Here is a 22,586-nt window from a genome sequence, read left to right as displayed (position 1 = left end):
GGTGAACACTAGATTCAGGATAATGGTTACCATTGGGTGGAGGGGAGGAAGTGCAACCGAAGAGGGGCCACGGGGGCTTGAACTATATTCATATTTTATTTCTTAACCCGGGTGGTAGGTACCTGCATATTTGTAATATTTGTTTTTACACAGTTTGATGTGAAATATTTGGAATAAGTAATCTTTAAGAGAGCATCACAGCCTTTACATACGTGGAGATAGGAAATAAGGTCTAACCAGACCTCCCCACCTCCGGGTGCGTGAGGGCTAACAGCAGGTGCAGCGGCATGCTCTCCTCTCCCCAGCTCTCCTTGCCCATGGGGCCTGCCCACGTGTGCTGGAGCACACGGTGTACATGCCCGCAGGAGTTGTGATGGGCCTTGCCAAGCATCTCGAAGAAGCAGGTTCCAAGGGCAGGGCTGAGTTAGGCTGAGGAAGAGCACCCATGTCTGGCCTTGTCCACAGCAACATACGCTTGATTGTAGCAGAGGAGGAAGTCCTCTTGGAAAGCTGCTCACCTGTGCTGTGTGGACGACAGGCACCAAGGCAGAGAAGCCAGCCAGTTGCTGGTGCTGAATGAGATTCACGCAGTCCAGGAGGGACTGCTCAGTCATGAAGTCCTCCAGAGGAAGATTTCCCAGGTTGAATCTCCTCTGATGTCCCCCTGTATTCTAGATTTGTGGACATAGTTTCAAGTTAATAATAAGTTAACTTGCTCCAGTATATTATGAGGCACTGCAATCGAAGTGACTAAAGAAAATGAGGTGAACACATCTTGTGTTAGTTTCCTATTGCTGCTGTAACAAATTAGCACAAACTTAGTGGCTTAAAACATCATCTTACAGTCAGTAGGTTAGAAGTCTTATGGGGGTCTCACTCCACTAAAGTGTCAGCAAGACGATGTTCCTTTCTGAAGGCTTGAGGGGAGTCTTTCCAGCTCCTAAAGGATGCCCACATTCCTTGGCTTGTTGTTCCCTTCCCTGACCTTCAAAGCCAGCCATATTGCAACTCTGACATCCTTTAGTAGTCACCTCTCTCTCTCATGTGGCTGGGAAAATTTCTCCACTTTTATGGATACATGTGATTAGATTGGGCCCATCCTGATAATCTAGAATAGTCTCTTTCCGCATTTCAAGGTCCTTGATTTAATCACATCTGCAAAGTCCCTTTTGCCATAATTGCCTAGGTGCCTTGTTTTATCAAGGGATGCAAAGTCTCTCTTGCCATGTTCCAGGACTAGGGTGTGGATATCTTTGGGGGGCCATTGTTATGCCCATCACACACCTCTAAGAAGATCAGCGAGGCCCCATGACTTGAGGTGCAAGTGGCCTGGCCATAGAGCCAGGGTGTTTGGCACTCTCTAGTTCATAATTCCAGGTTTCCTAAGAAGCTTTTGCTTGCATTAACACTTTTTCTCTATCTTCCATAACACTAGGTAAAGACTATCTGACCACATCCCTGACTCGGAGATACCTTATCAAGAGCTTCCAGGACCAGGAGACATTTTCCACTTGACAGTTAAGCACTTGCTAGAACCAGCCAGAAGGCAAAGCTGGGGTCAAGGACCCTGTCTCAGTGGGGAGGAGGTCAGGGGGTGAATGGAGCAGACAGCAGGATCAGAATCGTGAAGAAGAACCAAAGGCTAGGGGTCAGACGGACCACAAGAGAAGCACATGACAAAGCATCAGAGGAGGTGTGAGTCATCAAATTTAACTCCAGCAGACCAAGTCTTGCTGGCCCAGAGTTCCTTAGAGAATGAGGAGTGAGCCTACTGGAGCAGACTTCTGCATTTCAAAAACAAAGAACAAAAACAAAACCCTTTTTATCTTGGAAAATTTCAAACACATACAAAAGTACAGAGAGTAGTAAAATGAACCTCTATGTGCCCATCACCTAACTTCAACAATTATTAACATTTTTCCATTATTTTTCCATCTGTCTCCAACCTCTCCCCACTCCACTCTCACTCTGCCACCTATTTATTTTAAAGCAAACCTAGTCATCGTATTAATTCACTCATAAATACTTTTCAATATGTATCACTAACAGACAAGGGCTTTTAAAAACACAGTGATACCACTATCACATCTGTTATAATTAACAATAATTTCTTAATATTATCTAATACCCAGACTGTGTTCAGTTTTCTGCTATTATCTCACAAATGTCTTTTCATAGTGGGTTCGTTGCAATCAGGATCTACACAGGTTTCACACACTGCATTTGGTTGAGTTGTCTCTTAAGTCTCTAACCTCTTTTACTCTGCAACAGCTGTGCCTCTCCTCTCTCCCTTTTCTCATGCCAATTGTTTACTTATTAGAATTTTTCACATTCTGGATTTTGTTATCACGGTGTCATTTAATATGTTTCTTTCTCCATTGTCACTTGGTAGTCAGGTCCGGAAGCCTGCTTTCAGATCCAGTTGTTCTGATGAGAAGACTTCATAAATAGTGCTGCGTGTGTCCTCCTGCATCACGTGAGGGTGCACAGGTCTGCCTGTCTCACCTTTAGTGGGGCTGAGATTGATCAGCTGGCTCAGAGGTTTGTCAATCTGACCCATTCATTAGAAGTTCCCTATCAGTCTTGAACTTAAAGGTTTTACAAGGAATTACGATAATTCTCTAGATTGCTTATTTTCTTCAGGGATGCAAAATATAATTTTCTAAGTGTATCTTTTCTTCTGCTTTTAAAAGCTTACATTCTTCAGTGAAGAACTCTCCCTCTTCAATTATTTGGCTTCTCTGAGATAAAGTTTGTACAGGGCAGACTGTAGCACGTTTTGCAAGCACCATGGTGTGTCTGACACACTTTCATTTGTGTCCTTGTTCTCATTCCAGCTTCCCACTGCTAGGGGGATTAAGGTCCATTTTCATGGCCGTTACCCCCAGGCCAGGAGGCATAGAAGCTGATGAGGAATGATGGATTTATTGCGTGCTCTCCTCTTTTCTCCCTATGCTCAAATTTTACTGGTCTACAAGGTCCAACTCTCATCCCCTTCACAAAGTCTTCCACGAGTCTCCCGCTTGGATGTCCTCTGTTCTTCCTCTGAACTCCAGTCACTTGACAAGCGTTCCCTCTGTTAGATGCTTGTCCCCGTGTCTCTTTTTTAAAAACTTTTCCTTGATTCCTCATAAATAGTTATTTATGTATTTTATCTTCTTTTCTACATTCCTTGGAAGCAGGGCTTATCCGTGATCTAGCTTTCTGTCTCCATAGTGACTAGCATTGCTTAACCTTTCATGGGAAGTCAATAATTACTTATTTAATGAAAAAAGATTAATGAATTAGAGCCCTCACAGCATTGGATTTTTGTTTTTCCTCTTAAACAGAGGAATGCCAATTTTTAATAATTTAGAAATATGATGATAGACTTCTCTAACTATTAAAAAATAAATTATGTTAAGTGATCTCTTTTTCATTATAGTGGGATGCAGTTGGATTGTAACTTTCTAGACACTAAGATATTTTCATTTTCTTCTACCATATTTTTCCTGTTTTATCTGCCTTCATCTTTTCCAGCTTTATTGAGATATAATTGACATATAACACTGTGTACATTTAAGATATATAATGTGTTGATTTGATACACTTATATGTTGCAAAAGGATAACCACCATAGTATTAGCTGACAACTCCATCACCCACATAATTGCCATTTCTTTTTTGTGGTGATGCCTTTATCTTTAGATGCCATCTAAAGTAAACTATGAGTGCTATTTCCCAAAGCACCCCTAATCATGGTTAATGTAAACATCTATTGCTATGCGAATTGTGGCAGCACATGCAACTATACAAATGTACTTCATTCACCATGAAAAGTAGCACATAAGTTTTTATTTCTGCATTTTGAAAGAAAAAAGTTTGATTAGTCTAAACAGAAATCAGGTGGGACAATATTCAAAATTTCAAAACCTGAAAATGCAAACTTCAATTCTCTGTTTTTGTGGATGAATAATACTGCCACTATGCCAGTGTGTGACAATTTAATAAGCCAATTTTTTGAAGGTTGATAATTTCTTAAACTTGGTAATAAAATTATGTTGCATATAAAAATGATAGCAAAGCAACAAAAGTTCTTTCTTACCAGGAAATCAAGCTCTTCATTTAGATTGTGGTACTTATCCAGTTTGGCTCCCAATAAGAGAGGTACATCTCTGACCTTCTTGGCTTCATTTGAATCAAAGTCTGTAACCTGAGATTAAATATATTTGTGCTCACTTCCAATACTTTCACACTCCTTGGAAGATTTGACAATAAATACTTTATTAGTTTATCAAAGACATCTTCAGTGGCTAGAATAATAGAAGTGTAGAACTTAGAGCCAAAAAATTTCAACAAATTTATCAAAGACCATAAGTATCTGAAATTGTATTTTTGTATGTTAAAGATAGTACACAGTAAATGTGAAACTCACCTCAATAACCTGATCTTGAAATGCTTTTTCGTTAGCAATTAACTCTCTAAGGGTTGTGATTCTGTCTTTATGTTTCAGTAGCTAGAAAAAAAAAAAAGCATTTTACATTTCAGAAAAGGAGAGGAAATACAACTACATTTTATACCATTTACAATAAAATCATCAAACCGTGCACAGTCTAATCTCTGGTCTCCAAAGGGTCTACTGTTTTATAGCTCGTGTGCAGAAAAGAGTTCCCCAGCAGGCCTGGGACTGCCCTCCTTGGAAAGGCCTGCTAGCCAGGCTGCCCCCTGAGTGGCATCTGGGGACCTGGAATGTGGGAGCATTTCCATCATCCCTGATGTGAGTGGCTCACTATGCTCACCTATTTGTACAGAGAATGCGGTTAATGCTGAACACCTCTTTTCTTCTGGAGGGTCTGGTATTTTGGTACTTGCTAGGCAGGAGGTGCCTCTGTGAACAGCTCCCAGTAAAAACCTTAGGCACCGAGTCTCTAACGAGCTTCCCTGGTAGATGACACTTCACAGGCATTGTCACAAGTCATTGTCCTGTGTGACTCCACTGGACAAGACTCTGGGAAGCTTGAGCCTGGTTTCCTCTGGACTTTGCCCCATGCACCTGTCCCCTCTGCTGATTTTGCTCTGTCCTCTCACTGTTGTCCCCCATAGCTGTGAGTACGACTGTATGCTGAATCCACCGGTCCTAGCAAACCATCAAACCTGAGGGTGAGCTTGGGATCCCCAAGAAGCTTATCCTAATATTCAACTGTTTTTACAGGCAGGCTATTAAAATTCTTCTTTAAAGAAAAAAATTAGCCAAGATTTTCTGGATGTAATTTATAATCATTTCTCATTTGTTCTTTCAGTATAACAATAAATCTTAGTATTCAGTATATGAACTTTTCCAAATATCAGTGAGGTAAAAGTGTACTGCACAGAATATTTTTTTATTATGAAAAATTTCCAATATTTTTTAAAATAGAGAAAAAACTTAATGACCCCACCATGCAACTATCATCCAGCTTCAACTATTAACAGCTAATGGCCAATCTTGTATCATTTATATCCCCAACCTCTTCCTCCTCCCTCATTCCCCTTCACTGAATCAAATCACAGACATCACATCATGTCATCTGCCAATATTTCTGCAATTACACAGAAATTTACCAAAAGAACATAAATATCTGAAATCGCATTTTTGTAACCTCCTGCTCCAACCTGAACTGGGCCTATTTTTGAAGGCTGGTTTAAGAAGTGGAGGCCAGTGGGTTTTCTGCATGTCTATTTATTCCCTGATGCATTTCTCCACAGGTTGGCTAGGAGACAAAGAGATTCCCCAGAACACTCGCAACTAATTTTCTGTCCACCTCAGTTCAGAGGAGTAATTTCCTGATGGGCTAGGACCGAATTTGTTACAACAATCCAAGATCCCAGATTTGAATGTTTTTATTCCTTTAGCCAGATTAATCTGTCACTTCTTTATTCCTCTCAGATTAAAAATGGCACAAGTTAACATCCTATCACCTTCTCTATTTAACTTACTCTCTTAATTTTATCCCTCAGTCTCTGCACCACTAGACCAAGAAAGGAACAACTGAAGAAATTCCAGGAGCCGCTTCCCTTACCCTTGTCCCACTTGAGAAATAAAACAATGTGTTTTCAATGTCTCCATTATTCCAAGTGATGAAGTTTGAAATCACTGCAGGAATGTCAAAATACACTATTCCTCAGGAATCAGTAGTGTCACGCAAAAGGGAAAAAATAACCATGCCAATTTTTTGGTAGATGAATGAGATTTTCTAATACAGATTTACGTTCTAGAACAAGGCAAATGTTGAACAACATATCTCTTTAGTCAGGGCCATAGTAAAGGTAATCTGGTTTCTCTCTTTTTTTTTTCTTAAGATTTTATTTTTCCTTTTTCTCCCCAAAGCCCCCGGTACGTAGTTGTATATTTTTAGTTGTGGGTCCTTCTAGTTGTGGCATGTGGGACACCGCCTCAGCATGGCTTGATGAGTGGTGCCATGTCCACGCCCAGGATCTGAACTGGTGAAACTCTGGGCCACCGAAGTGGAGCGTGTGAACTTAACCACTCGGCCATGGGGCTGGCCCTGGTTTCTCTTTTTAAAAAAGCCAAATTTTAGGAGTTTCTTTATACTTTTACATTATCTTTTTTTCGACTATTTTTCTCACCAAAAATGACACAAATTCTAAAATGAAGGCTAAATACAGTACCTGTATATCTAAATTTTTCTTTTTAAGGTGGAAGCTCTTCAATTTTTCTAGCATTATATCACTCACTTTCTCACTCTCTTTGAAATGTTCAGCATCAGGATTGGTGATGTCCTAAGGGTAACAGTTTGAGAAGTTATAGTAAAAATTTTCAGTAAAGCTAAAAGGAGGAAGGACAACACAAAAAAAGAAAATGACAGGCCAATATCAGTGATGAACATCGATGCAAAAATCCTCAACAAAAAACTAGCAAATCGAATACAATGATACATTAAAAAGATCATACATGATGATCAAGTGGGTTTCAATCCAGGGATGCAGGGATGATTCAACATCCACAAATCTATTAACCTGATACACCACATTAACAAAATGAAGAATAAAAATCACATGATCATCTCAATAGATGCAGAGAAAGCATATGACAAGATACAGCATTCATTTATGATAAAAACTCTAAATTAAATGGGTATAGAAGGAAAATACCTCAACATAATAAAGGCCATATATGGCAAAGCCATAGCAAATATCATTCTCAATGGAGAAAAACTGAAAGCTATCCCTCTAAGAACCAGACAAGGATGCCCACTGTCACCACACATTTAACAAAGTATTGGAAGTCCTAGCCAGAGCAATCAGGCAAGAAAAAGAAATAAAAGGGATCCATATTGGAAAAGAAGAAGTGAAACTGTCACTCTTTGCAGACGACAGGATTTTATATCTAGAAAACCCTAAAGAATCCACTAAAAAACTTTTAGAAACAAATGAATACAGTCAAGTCGCAGGATACAAAATCAACATACCAAAATTGGTTGCGTTTCTATACACTAGCAACGAAGTAGCAGAAAGAGAAATTAAGAATACAATCCCATTTACAATTGCAACAAAAAGAATAAAATATCTGGGAATAAACTTAACCAAAGAGGTGAAAGTTCTGTACACCGAAAACTATAAAACATTGTTGAAAGAAATCGAAGAAGACACAAAGAAATGGAAGGATATTCTGTGCTCTTCGATTGGAAGAATTGACATAGTTAAAATGTCCATGCTTCCTAAAGCAATCTATAGATTCAATGCAATCCCTATCAAAGTTCCAACAACATTTTTCACAGAAATAGAACAAAGAATCCTAAAATTTATATGGAACAACAAAAGACCCCAAATAACCAAAGGATTCCTGAGAAAAAAGAACAAAGCTGGAGGTATCACACTCCCTGATTTCAAAATATACTACAAAGCCATAGTAACCAAAACAGCATGGTACTGGCACAAACACACACACAGATCAATGGACAGAATTGAGAGCCCAGAAATAAACCCTCACATTTATGGACAACTAATATTTGACAAGGGAGCCAAGAGCATACGATGGAGAAAGGAGAGTCTTTTCAATAAATGGTGTTGGGAAAACTGGACAGCCACTTGCAAAAGAATGAAAGTAGACCATTCCCTTACACCATGCACAAAAATCAACTCAAAATGGATTAAAGACTTGAATGTAAGACTCGAAAACATGAAACTTCTAGAAGAAAACATAGGCAGTAGGCTCTTTGACATCATTCTTAGCGCATATTTTCAAGTACCATGTCTGACCGGGCAAGGGAAACAAAAGAAAAAATGAACAAATGGGACTACGTCAAACTAAAAAGCTTCTGCACAGCAAAGGAAACCATCAACAAAACAAAAAGACAACCTAACAATTGGGAGAAGATATTTGCAAACCATATATCAGACAAGGGGTTAATATCCAAAATATACAAAGAACTCATACATCTCAACAACAAAAAAACCAACAACCCAATTAAAAAACGGGCAAAAGATCTGAACAGAGATTTCTCCAAAGAAGATATATGGATGGCCAACAGGCATATGAAAAGATGCTCAAAATCATTAGCTATCAGGGAAATGCAAATCAAAACTACAACGAGGTATCACCTCACTCTGGTCAGAATGGCTATAATTAACAAGACAGGAAACAATAAATGTTGGAGAGCATGTGGAGAGAAGAGAACCCTCGTACACTGCGGGTGGGAGTGCAAACTGGTACAGCCACTATGGAAAGCAGTATGGAGTATCCTCAGAAAATTAAGGATAGATCTACCATATGATCCAGCTATCCCACTGCTGGGTATTTATCCAAAGAAATTGAAAACTCAAATGCATAAAGATACATGCACCGCTATGTTCATTGCAGCATTATACACAATAGCCAAGACATGGAAGCAACCCAGGTGCCCATCAAGGGACGAATGGATAAAGAAGATGTGGTATTTACACACGATGGATACTACTCAGCCATTAGAAATGATGAAATCTGGCCATTTGTGACAATATGGATGGTCCTTGAGGGTATTATGCTGAGTGAAATAAGTCAGAGGGAGAAAGTCAAATACCATATGATCTCACTCATAAGTAGAAGATAAAAACGACAAACACACAGCAACAGAGATTGGATTGGTGATTACCATAGAGGAAGATGGGGGAGGGCAAAAGGGGTGATGAGGCTCACATGTGAAGTGATGGACTCTAATTAGTCTTTGGGTGGGGAACACGATGTAATCTACACAGAATTCGAAATATATTACAATGTACATCTGAAAGCTATATAATGTTATAATCCAATGTTACTGCAATTAAAAATAAATAAATGGGGGCTGGCCTGGTGACACAGCAGTTAAGTGCGCACGTTCCGCTTTTCATCAGCCCGGGGTTCTCCGGTTGGGATCCCGGGTGCAGACATGGCACCGCTTGGCAAAAAGCCATGCTGTGGTGGGCGTCCCGAATATAAAGTAGAGGAAGATGGGCATGGATGTTAGCTCAGGGCCAGTCTTCCTCAGTAAAAAGAGGAGGATTGGCAGTAGTTAGCTCAGGGCTAATCTTCCTCAAAAAAAAAAAAGACAAATAAATAAAAGGAGGAAGGAAAAAACACAATGAAACAAATCTCCCTTCCACAATAAGTGCCCAAACCAAAGGAAGTAAAATAATATTGAACTCCACTCTTCAATTACTCATCATAAGACATCTTAATAAAGTGTTAGTGTAGAAAGAATTCATACAGATTCACACTTGTAAATAAGCTGTTATCGGGACAGATTACTATAATGGCTGGGAAGTTAATATTCATCTATAATAACTATACATGCTTACAGTCTTACATACATTCCCTCTTAGCCTAGTCAGCTTACAAATCCAAATTTTAGACAAATCGTTATACCTGACACCAGAACAATCAGACATCTTCAACAATACTGAAACTCTAGAAATTTCAAGGGTACCCAGAATGAAGGTACTAGTACCAGTATAACGTAAGGGTCAAAAGTGCATGCACTGGAGTCAGACTGCCTGGATTTCTATCTCAGTTCTGCCACTTAACCGTATGTGAGACTTTGGACAAGAAACTCAACTATTCTAAGCCTAGGTTTTTCTGTGTTTAAAAAAAAAAAAGCCTGACAATATAAAGAATGGTGTAAAGAGTGAATGAGATAATCCATGACAGGACAGTAAATTTAAATGCCTCCAAGGACAGGGTGGGAAGTCAGCAGACTGAGTGCCTATTGGGAGTCTGACCGTGTTAGGGAGAGGCAAACAGCATGCTGAGTTTCTGGTCTTGGGGGCTTCTGTTCCAGTGGGGATGGGAGAACAGAACAAGCAAACAGACAACATTTGTTTGGTGTGGGGTGAGATCTACTAAGAAGAGGGCTGATGACACACTCCATCATTCACGGGTCTGGTAGAGAAGCAGCAGCCAGCAGATAAGATTGAGAAAGAACAGCAGGCTCCAGTGAGACAGGAGAAAACCAAGCAAACGTGGTGAGTAAGCAAAATGTTTGAAGCGGGAGGGTGGGGTAGAAAAGTCTGCAGCAAAGCAGAGTAGATGCCACATTCAAACTCAAATATTTAAAAACAAAACTTTAGGTGGATACAGTCTGTGGTCCCCCACTTTGTGATCTCTGCATAAAATGCTTAGCCCTGGTTCTAGCATTTGGTAAATACTAGTGTTCAACAAATTTTAGCTGAAACAAAATAGAAGTAAGGTTTGTGTTGGATCAGGAACGTCACAACTCATGCCCCCAAATTTTGGCTCAGATGGCAGCAGTTAAGATCAAAGAATATACAATAATAGAAGGGAAGAGGAAGAGAGCTGGCTAAGCTAATTTGAGAAGCTATCAAGTGTCATGCCCTTTAATAGGTTCTCATTAAATGTAGCACTAGTAACCGCCCAGGGGCAGCAGCAAACATCTTTTCCCCCATTTAAGATGAGGAAACCAAGGCGGAGAAAGGAAAAGTTACTTGGCCAAGTCACACAGCCAGGAAGTGGTGAACACAGATTCAAACTCACGTGACTCTAACTTCATTTCTCATTCTACTCTTGTACACAGCTCCACACTGCCCTCCCCCTGCCCAACAGCTAGACTTTAGATTGGGTAAACAGCGCATTAATGAGAACAAACCCTAATCACGAGGGGCAGACCGACCCAGAGCATGAGGCCAGTGCTCTGAGAGAGCTTTCCTGAAATGTGGGAAGTACCAGAGGAAGGGTTTCACCTCATGTCTTTATTTTCTATCTTATTATAGACTTGTGGGAATTAGGTGTTGAAGAAAGATAAACAGAAAAAAGAAGGAGGAGGAAGGAAGGGCTGACCGGTTGGTTGAAGGGTCTGTATTTTGTTTTCCATTGTTTTTCTTCCATAACTTATATTGCCTCTTCTGGTTTAGTCCAACCTTGATATTTCTTCCATCCCAATAAAAAAATATGATTTTTTTTTTTTTTTTTTACCTGGCATGTAAGAAGTCCTACCACCAGAGCCAGAAGATTGCGAATTTTGGAGGCCAGCTGAGAAGTTATTTTCACATCTGGGGGATTCAGGCTCTCATCTTCACAAGGCGAGCGATTCAGGACCAAATTAGAATGTATTATCTTTGCATCCTACATGTACACAATTCAGATTTGTCACAATAAAGACAAAGAATCTGCATTACTTTTTAAGTAAAATGCTGAATAAAATGCCACTGTTAAAAACTCTGAGCAGTGGTTCTCAAACTTTTTGGTTCTCAGAAATCTCAGGGAAAAAAAAAAGGTCAAGATCCCCACTTACAAAATCCTTTCTCAAAGGATGCTTCAGATGTCTGGTCATGAGTACCCACAAAATTCCCACATTAATTTTTGCCTCTTACAAAATAATCACAAGAGGCCAGAAATGGCTGTTCTTTAATGTGAGTACCCAAGAACCAAAGAAACTTCTCCAAACCTGTGGCGCATTTTCCATTCTCTCTCTCCATTTTTTTTTTTTTTTTTGCTCAGAAAGATTTGCCCTGGGCTAACATCTGTCACCAATCTTCCTCTTTTTTTTGCTTGAGGAAGATTTGCCCTGAGCTAATATCTGTGCCAATCTTCCTCTATTTTGTATGCGGGTTCCCACCACAGCACAGCTGATGAGTGGTGTAGGTCCGCACCCGGGATCTGAACCTGTGAACCAAGGCCGTGGAAGCAGAGTATGCCGAACTTAACCACTACACCACAGGGCTGGCCCATATCTCTCCTTTTTTGTTAATAATTCTTTCTGCAAACAAATTTGTGTAAGTGCCATGCTTAAATATGCATCACCAGATTATTAGAAAGTCTTGAGATCCTGCATTAGAGATTCTGATTTGTGACAATACCTTTGTGATATCTGACTCCATCACATCCCCCAAGTGCTCCTTTAACTGAGCTATCGCAGATTTGGGGTAACTTTGCTCCTCAGTCCTTGCAACCTGATGCTGGAGTTTTGCATTTTCATTTTTGACTTCATCGATCTGCTGCTGAAGTTTTATATTCTCAGCCTTTTCACTTTCAGATATGAATTGCAAATTTTTAACTTGCACCACCAATTTCTCAAGGCTGGATTTCAGTTTCTGTCTTTCTTCCAGGTTTTTCTTTTCATGTTTCTGAAATTCTTCATGTAAAGACAGGAACTCTTGTTCTCGGGCCACTTTTTCCCTTTTCAACAAGTCCAAAGCACAAGTGGTGGCCTTTTCCAACTCTCCTTTGAGTAGCTGCAGCCTCTCTACCTCTTCTGCCTTCTGGCTTAAGGTTTTGTCCATCTCTATGCACTGACTTAGAGTTTTATTTTTTTGTTGCATTTCAGTCATGTACCTTTCCTGGAGACGAACATAATTGCCCTTCATCTTCTTAAGCTCTAGCTGTAAGGTTTCCTTTTCATTCCTAGATTCCTGAAGAAGTGTTTGGGTGTTAGCTAAAATCTCATGCAAATTCTGCAGTGTCTTGTCCATATCATTCTTCTCTAGCATGACTCTGTATTTTTCTTCAATTAATTCTTCGACTTTCTCCTTTAGCTTATTTATGATGTCAACGAACACTTGCTGTTTGGAAGTGTTCATCTGTAGCTCTTCAACCTTCCTCTCTAAATACATTTTACTACACTGTAGGTCTTGGATCAGAGTTTGCTGCTTTTTGTTAGTATGTTTTAATTTCCGTAAGACTTCATTTAAAGCCAAATCCTCTTCCAGAGGTTGTAAGCTTTCCAAGCTTTGCTCTGTGTCAGGTGTCCTGCAGTCCTCCTGAGATGCTCCATCACTCGAAGAAGCACCTGCAGGAGACCCAGGTGAGGCAACCCCTGGACTGTCCACGCCCTCCACTGTTACTGCCTGTTGGTGACTGGCTGACGTCTTAGGAATAGCCCCAGAATTCTGCATTCCTTTTGAAGAAAATGCAAGCTGTAAATCATAGTAAATAAAATAAGCATGAAAGAGTAGAAAGATGATGAACTTTGAAGTCAGACAGAGCTGGCCTTGAATCCTAGATCCCTAGTTTAGTTTCCTCAGCTATAAAAGAACAATGCTAATATCTACTACCAACAATAACACCTACTTAAAAAAATACTTAAGTATCAATTGCTAAATGTATGCACAGTGCCTACCAGCACAGCAGAGCACAAACAGTAGGTAGAGGGTAGAGATACGTATCACATTTACTGTCACAGAAGAAAAGTTAAACTTTGATACCCTCACCATTTCCTATGATGCAAACTTTTCTGAATACATATAAGATAGTTTCACCTCAAATAAATTAAAACAAACTTATCAATTACCCTACAGTCTGTGAGGCCTCTTTTGAATAAAGACTTTATTTCTCATTAAACCATTACCTCACTATGCTATGAATCCTCTCAGCCTTAGAATGTCAGATGAACATGCCTCACGATTGACTTTCTGTCCACAATACAGGTTTTCGGGGATTAAAAAAGGACAGTAAGTTGTAGTAAGAAAATACTGAAATGAATATGACATAAAAACCTCAGTAGGGGTGGGCTGTATAACTTTCTAGAATTTAAAGATACTGGACCCCTGTATTTTAACGGTTTTCATTGTTCTGGGATAAAGACAACTATCTTTACTGGGGCCTACAAGGTCCTGATATCTGATCTTGATATCTGACCCATGCTACCTCTCCATCCTCATCTACTGCATCCCTCCTGCTCCCTTTAGCGCAGCAACACTGGGCTTCCTTCAGGTCTTGGTAGGTACCATTCTCCCTGCAGCCACAGGGTTTTTGCATATGTTGTTACTTCTGCATGGAATGCTTTCCCATCCACTGTAACCTAATTAACTCCTGCTCGTCCTTCCGAACTCAGCTCAATTCCCACCACTTCAGGGAAGCCTTCCTCAAACTCCCTGACCAGGACAGTAAGACCCCCATCTTACTTTTATTCACAGCACTTATCATAGTTGCAAGTTTATATGTAATTTTATACTACATTATATATACTTTACACACACTTTACATGCAACTTTTATTCACAGCATTTATCATAGTTGAAAGTTTACATTTATTTGTGTGATTATTTGTTTAAAGTCTATTTCCTCTACTAGGATATTATTTTCATAAGGACAAAAATCACATCTTTTTGTTTTTTAACCATTACATAACTAACACATAATACAGGGGATAGCACATAATAGATGCCTGAAGGTATTACTGACTGACTGAATAAATGACTAAATGCAATGGGAACAGGAAGGAATAATCTTGAGAAGTCCTAATTAAACAGTTTTAAATGTCATTTTCCAGAAATCAACATAGAGAAATAAAGTTCTCTTTTAAATGCTTCTTCCAAATAAATGAACAAAAGATTGCTCATATTTGTAAATGAAACATAATGGCCATATCTCTTCTCATCAAACTCATAATGAAAAGGTATTATTTATGCTATTCTTGAATGATTTCATTTGCCCACACTAATTCTTAAAATTTTTATTTTTTGTTCAGAGAGTATATAGAATTTACACAGTTGGCATCTTCAGAGCTCTTAGGATACGACATGCATGCCCAGAATTAATAAATCAAAAGGCAATTTAAGGGCCAGCCCCGGTGGCCTAGTGGTTAAGTTCAGTGAGCACCAGTTCAGCAGCCTGGTTTGGTTCCCAGGCACGGACCTACACCACTCTGTTAGTGGCCACGCTGTGTTGGTTGCCCACGTACTAAAAGAATAAAACAGAGGAAGATTGGCACAGATGTTAGCTCAGGACAAATCTTCCTCAGCCAAAAAAAAAAAAAGATAATTTAATGTTTTCACTTTGGTAGGAAAGTAAATATTTTTTGCTTGTCAATAGGAACCCCATGATTAAAAAAACTTGATTTTCTTGTCAAATAATTTAATTAATACCCCTGTACTTCTTCCTCTTCTCAACCCCCTGCTTCAATTTGATTCACAAAATATAAAAGCTTATTATATTCAAGGCACTGTGTAGATGCTAAGGTGTATAAAAGGATGAGTAAGACAGAGCCCTGATCCTCACAGACATTAGCATTTGGTAGAGCTAATCTCCAAGTATGGACTTGATTTTACTAGAAAACTTTGTTTTTAAATTGATTAAGATCTCGGAAGGCATTTTCCACAGAGGAGCAATGTCCTTTGTACTAATTAGACGATTTAGCACTACTTGGAAAAGTCTCAGTTCATATACATTTAAAAAACGCACATACACACACCCTTTAATACTCTACAGCCTGTACTGACCGTCAGAAAATCTTACCTCCTCTGTTTTATAACTAGCTCTCAGATCAAGCAGGTTAAAGTTATTCTCTTTATAAAATGGTTTTTCAACATCACTGTGTACATTTTCCTTACACAAGAAACTTTGAGGTTGACCAGTGTTGAGGGCAGATTCCGCGGGAGTGCTTTCAGCCAGTGACATTTCCGTGAATTTCAGCGTCTCTCCATTGCAGTGGATTGGAGGCGGCCTTCTAGGAGGTTGTCTGACACACTCATGAGCAAGCTGCTCTTTATTTGTGGAAGTGCTAGTTCCCTTTGGATTTTCTTCCTTAAATGGACCTTCCTTTATATTGGTGTCTTTTGCATAATTATATACTTGACTTTGCAATTCTGGCTTCTCTGTGTAAGGTAAGCCTTCTGTCAGATTTTGAAATGTTATCATTTCATTATTAAATGCTTCTGTCTGATGAAGTTTACAAGTGGGTTCAAACTGTCTGAAGGAAGAAATGTTGGTGTCAATCGGCTGAGTTGGTACATTCTGTGAGTAATTTCCAATGTGGACATCTCATTAGAAGGAGAAAGATGGAAATAAGAATTAGCTGACCATAAAGTTACGTGCTTTTATATTCAGACTTATGAAATAAACTCTTAGAGACTTTTAAGAATTATATATATTTCAACCTTTTTTGCTGAGTGGATTTTAGCATGGCATTGTGCTAATAAACAAAACTTTTTCATGGGGGAAAGTTCTCAAATACTGCTACAAAAAGCTTGTTATATATTATCCTGTCCAAATACCATTATAACAAATTCCAAGATATCTTCAAAATTCTTTTGCTGCACTGTAATTTTAAAATGTTTTTATTATAAAATGTGTCAAAAGAATACAAAAGCACAGTGAATAGTATAATAGCAAACACACATAAACTTGCTTAATCTCACAACGATTCCAGGAGCTAGGTAATGTTATTATCCCTGTTTTACAGATAAGGAAACTGAGACATAAGAGATGTTAAGCTACTTGCCTAAGGTCACAGAGAGGGTAAGCAGTGCAGCTGAGATTCTAGAATGCTATTCCTAAATGCTATGCTACACTGTTTCTCAATATGACAAATTACCCAGATTTAAGATGTTTAAAAAAATCAAAAACACATAAGGCAAAAGGGAAAACAGTAAAGTGTTACAAAATTAATTCATGACCCTTCCCTTCTATCTAAATTCCCTTCTTTGCCCCTCCCCAGAGATAACTACAGTACTGAAGCCGGCATGTATTCATTATTCCCATCCATATTTTTCTACTGTTACTCTCATTTATGGACCCTAAATAATATAGATCAAGTTCCCAGACTTTCTCATTTTGTGACACCTCAATATCTCAGTAATTTTTTTCACAGCACCTCTGGACCAAAAGAAATACCTAACAGTTCCATTTATTAAGTAGTTGAGCTCAAACAACTTAATAAGAATTTGTCCCAACAACTTAGCAACTGTTTGAAAATATACATAAGCTGAAATAAAAATATTTTATTTCATCCTTAAACAACCAAACTTACTTGCTACTTGGATGCATTATCTGGCACCACACAATGTCTCAAACCTTGGAATCAGATTGGACAACACCAACCCTCATGTCCTTTCCACACAGATTTTCACGCACGACTTACTTTTTATCACAGCAATCTCCAAAAACCCAGCTTTGCAAATGAGATGTGATAGAAAGGTTTGTAGTATGGATTTATACTGAAAGAGTGAACTATCTCAAGCTCGTAATTTCTGGGGTCCAGTGGATCCTGTATCACTCTTTCCTTCAAATTTCAAAATATCCTGCAGCACCCTGGGTGAACTGTGGATATATAGTATTGTTTTCTGTGTTTTAAATTTTATGTAAATAGCATCATACATATATATATCCATATGAAAGTCTTTATTTCACTTAATATTTTGCTCTTCAGACTTAGTCATGTAAATACATGTAGGTCTTCCAGCCTCTAGAATTGTGAGAAAATGAATTTCTGTTGTTGAAGCGATCCAGCCTGTGGTATTTGTTATGGCAGCTCGAGCAGACTAATATACATACTTTGCCTGTTTTGCTTTTATGTCTTTTTCTTATTGAAGTTCTTTATTTTGGATAACAATCCTTTGTCAATCACATATATGCATGTATCTTCTCTCTGTCTGCGGCTTATTTTTTTTTACTTTGTTGATTATGATTTGGTTATATAGAAGTTTTAAAAAAATTTTAATGTAGTTGAATATGTTGATTATGGCTTGTATATCTTATGTTACTTTCTGAGTCTCACTTTTTTATCAGTAACATAGAGATAAAAAACAGCCCTTATTTAAAAAGAAAAAAAGCCCTATTTCATAGAATTGTTTGTGGGTTAAATGTGATGGTGTATATAAAATGCTTACACAGTACCTGGCTATTATTCTTATTGTTATTATCATAGGACACAAAAAAATCTTAGTTTGTCTCTTTGCATATTGCCAACAAAGAGATACTCACCACCTAACAAATCGTCTAGCGTGCTATAAATTTCTTCAGAAAGTGTGAATTTGGACTCATTTTCCCTTTTTACATTCTTTATTTCATTCTGTATTAATAATAAAAAAGGCATTAATATTTAAAACATCATAAGCCTCTTCTAAAGGTGTATGTACATTGCTATATAATTTTTCTGTTAGTAGTTTTTGTTGTGCGGGTAGAATGGGCTTCCCAGTATCTTTGCCTGCTGTGTATCTGAGCTCCCTTTAATGAAACCACACTAATAGTCAAGACATTAAATGACAAACAAATATCTGGCTATTTTAAATTTTGGTCTTTTGGCAATTCAAATAATGTTAGTATAAACCTATATACAATAACCTATATACCTCTTACTGATAATTCTTTCACGTTTGTTAAACCTGACCTAAACATTAGGGTAGTTGTTATTCTAGTCTTTTAACACTAAAGATAGATAAAATAGGGTCCCAGTAACAACGTGAAATCTGATTCCACTACATACAAATCTACAAAAATTCATGTAGAGCTTCTTCTCAAAGTTACCTTAATGCATCTAAGATGAAAGGGTTAATAAGTTAACAGTACAAATAAGCTAGTAAGGGGGGCCCACCCTGTGGTGCAGCGGTTAAGTGCACGTGTTCCACTTTGGCAGCCCAGGGTTCACCGTTCGGATCCCAGGTGCAGACATGGCACTGCTCATCCAGCCATGCTGTGGCAGGCGTCCCACATATAAAAATAGAGGAAGATGTGCACGGATGTTAGCTCAGGGCCAATCTTCCTCAGCAAAAAGAGGGGATTGGCGGCGGATGTTAGCTCAGGGCTCATCTTACTCCGGAAAAAAAAATATATATACACACTAAGGAAAATATTTTAAATGTTTGAGGAAAACAATGGTTTAATCATGAATAGTATATCAACTATGTGGATCTAAATGATGCTCTAAAAAAATCCTTCTCTCTCATTAAAGTCAATTGGTTACAAACCTCTACTCAATAATGTTTTACAGCATTGTTCCACTTATTGAATGCACTTGAAATACAATAAAAACCGAGTTATATTTTATAACAATCTGTTTTTAGACTTGTTGCTAATTCAGATTATTCCTCCTAATGACATTTAAAAAGTATCAAGAACAATCTGCTTGAAAAATAGAACAGCACTGTTCACACGTATTGGTGTTACATTTACACAAATTCTTGGGACTCACTACTGATTTTCAGAGGTAATTTCTAGCTCTAGTCTCCTATGATATTACTGTTTTTCACTAAAATATGCCTTTTGTTCCTTTGGTCTATAAATTTTTTATTAAGAATAAAATGCTCACTGAAATCCAAGAGGGAGGACCTCCTTACATAATTAAGACATTCCTTTTTTACAATTTACTACACAGTATCTGGGACCCTGATAATACCACACTGTAATACTACACTGATAATGCTAATGATACACTGTGATAATACTATAACCAATGTTTTTAAAAGTGAAAATAGTTTTGGGGCTGGCCCCGTGGCCGAGTGGTTAGGTTCGCGCGCTCCGCTGCAGGCAGCTCAGTGTTTTGTTGGTTCGAATCCTGGGCGTGGACGTGGCACTGCTCGTCAAGCCATGCTGAGGTGGCGTCCCACATGCCACAACTAGAAGGACCCACAACTGAGAACATACAACTATGTACTGGGGAGCTTTGGGGAGAAAAAGGAAAAAATAAAATCTTACCAAAAAAAAGTGAAAATAGTTTTTCATAATTATAAAAAAGAATTTTGAATACTTTTTAAAAAGAGAAAGTAGAAAACACTCCAAAGCCCACTACCTAGTGAGAAGCAGTGTGAACCTTTTCCATGTCAACAAATATGTGTGTTATCATATTCAAGGTTTACATATCCACTGTACATCTGAACAATAATTTAGGCCCCTACTGATGAAAACGTGGGTTGTTTCAGTGTTCAGTTATTACGCATAATTCAGCAAAGATCTCATTTGTATGCTTCCTAGAGGTAGAATTAAAAACAAACTAGGCAGTTAAACTCTTGATTTCCTATCACTGAACAGCCCTTTAGAAAGCTTATGCCAATTTATGGGCTGAACCACATGAAGTTGCCAATATTTGTCCACTTTTGAACTACAAAAAGGCAATTTCATATGGCACAACCTAATACATTCCTATTATTTTCCTACACTCTTGCTAATAATTATCAAACATTGGAACAACGTTCATGATCTTGGAACATTACAATCTCTTTTATTTTGTGAGAAAGGGCACTAGGAATTTCCATGAAGGTAGGAAGGAAGTCATTTACATGTAGGGCACTGTATCATTATGAATGACATTTGAATCCTTTCCATACTGACATGGTGGAAGATGCTCTAGGCTAGATGTCAGGTCCCTTGGGCTCTTGTCCTGTCAGTGACTGAGCTGTTGTGACCATGTCCCTGGCTGCACTCTTGGGACTTCTCGAGGAGGACAGGATCGGTTTTAACACTCTATCTGTAAAATTCTACCTTCCTTTGTACACTAATGGAACTGGGAAAACCAGACCCTGTATTCCCCTCCTCTATGCCTCCACTGGAAATCTTTTTATTGTTCCTCATACTTTTGAAGAAATTTTCACATGGAAGACAATGCGAAGGCTGAATACATCTGTACCTCCCAGAACTTGTAAGCCATGCACACCTGAGGCCAGTCTGAAGTGGTACTGCTGGTTTCCATAAAGAAGGGAGAACTTGAGTGAGCGAAGCCTTGAGAAAAACTGCTGAAATTCATGGCATCCGCTTCTGACATGCTTTCTAATTTTTCAGGAGATGCTTCCAGTTCAAAATGTACAGGATCTGAAGGTGATCCCCAAACTTTCTGACAGTCCTTGTTCCTATCTGTTGAATGATGGAAGACCTCTTTAAAAAAACATAATTTTAATGTCTATTAGCATACGCAAAGAAAAAACTTTTTTTCCTTATCCCTCCTCACATTGGAAAAGCAGCAAAGTTCATTGTCCTAGACTTCAAAATGTCATTTGTCAAGTTATTGGAAAAATAAAAGATTTTAGTCTCAGTCTACCAAGGTAACTTTGTATGGTAGTAAATACTAATTTGGATAACAAGAAGTCAATATGTTTGGCTATTATCTAATAATTCCCCCAAAATCCTGGGACTCAAAAGATGAAGTGATCTCTTAGTTAATTAATCAGAAGATATTTACAAAATATTATCAGAGGGGCTGGCCCGGTGGCGTAGTGGTTAAGTTTGCACACTCAGCTTCGACGGCCCAGTACTTGCAGGTTTGGATCCGGGGCGCGTGCTAGCACTGCTCATTGAGCCATGCTGTGGCAGCATCCCACATAAAATGCAGAAAGATTGGCACAGATGTTAGCTCAGGGTCACTCTTCCTCACACACACACAAATTATCAGAGACCTATTAGATTCCACAAAACACTGTACTTCTATTTACTTGATACTTTCATTCAAATATCTCATTACCAAGTCAAATCCAACATCGTAAATCAGTTTTCCCTCACTTTCCTATGCCATACCTATTCTCTCAGGCACTTGGGTTTTAAAACTTGGAGATGTCTTTGGCATCCCTCTACCTCATCATCTGTGGGCTGCTCAGTTACCGAGTCCTGTCCATCTCTCCTCCAAAAATGTTTTTCATAACCCATGCTTTCTTCCCATCCCTATGTCATCACACTGGTCTGCAATCTCCTGACGTCCTCAGGTCTGTCAGGGGATGGGAGTGGAAAGGACATCCAATCACACTGAATTCAAATTCTTCCGCTTGACTCTCTAAGTCTTTCACAGCCGGAACCTGTTACCCACGCAGCACTCGCCTGTTCTAGTCAGATCAGGCCCACCTCCCTGCAAACAAATCATGCTCCTCACCACGTCAGTAGTCTGCCGTGGCAGGTGCTTCTCTCCTAAAACATTCCTATTTACCCAATCGCTACTTTTAAAATTCCTACGATGTCTTTAACCCAACTATCTATCTTGCATTTCAGCACCTATTCATTTTACCACTTTAGCCTTCACCATTGTGTCCAAGGTGTTAGTGTATTTACAAATACCTCTAGAAAAGTCCACTTATGGCTTTTCAACAACCCTTACAGCAAATGGACCAGTGCTGTTCACAGAGCAAATACTGATTGAATAAATCCTGCATTCCAATGATTTATTTCTATCAAAACTTCTCAATCTATAGTCACTACCTATTTGCCTGGATTATTTTATTGAATTACTGAATAAATAAATTATTGAGGTTTAATTCTTTTCAAAGCTATGTCATCATTCAGTAAAGTATAAAAAAGCCAGCGCGGGGCTGGCCTGGAGTGGTTAGGTTCTCATGCTCCGTTTTGGTGCCCCAGGATTTCCCCGGGTCAGATCCAGGAGGCAGACACGGCATCGCTCATCCAGCCACGCTGAGGCAGAGTCCCACATAGCACCACCAGACGGACCT

The 22,586-nt window shown here is 38.8% G+C and overlaps 1 protein-coding gene across 1 annotated transcript in view; it reads right to left on the bottom strand.

Annotated features, from left to right (window-relative positions):
• The window catches only part of CAGE1 (cancer antigen 1), a 45,756-nt gene that overhangs the window by 21,774 nt on the left and 1,396 nt on the right, over nucleotides 1-22,586 (bottom strand). Inside the window, exons 3-10 of the mRNA XM_070516802.1 lie at nucleotides 20,813-21,030; nucleotides 18,148-18,235; nucleotides 15,766-16,205; nucleotides 12,307-13,362; nucleotides 11,423-11,572; nucleotides 6,649-6,759; nucleotides 4,415-4,495; nucleotides 4,085-4,192 (exon numbers count right to left, since the gene is read on the bottom strand). Coding sequence (XP_070372903.1) covers nucleotides 4,085-4,192; nucleotides 4,415-4,495; nucleotides 6,649-6,759; nucleotides 11,423-11,572; nucleotides 12,307-13,362; nucleotides 15,766-16,205; nucleotides 18,148-18,235; nucleotides 20,813-21,030 — 2,252 coding nt within the window. The remainder of the gene's footprint in view (nucleotides 1-4,084; nucleotides 4,193-4,414; nucleotides 4,496-6,648; nucleotides 6,760-11,422; nucleotides 11,573-12,306; nucleotides 13,363-15,765; nucleotides 16,206-18,147; nucleotides 18,236-20,812; nucleotides 21,031-22,586) is intronic.

Source organism: Equus asinus, chromosome 8, assembly GCF_041296235.1.
Source record: "Equus asinus isolate D_3611 breed Donkey chromosome 8, EquAss-T2T_v2, whole genome shotgun sequence".
NCBI classification, from domain to species: domain Eukaryota; kingdom Metazoa; phylum Chordata; class Mammalia; order Perissodactyla; family Equidae; genus Equus; species Equus asinus.
Note: the sequence above shows the minus strand (reverse complement) of the source record. Positions and strands in the feature narration are given on the sequence as shown.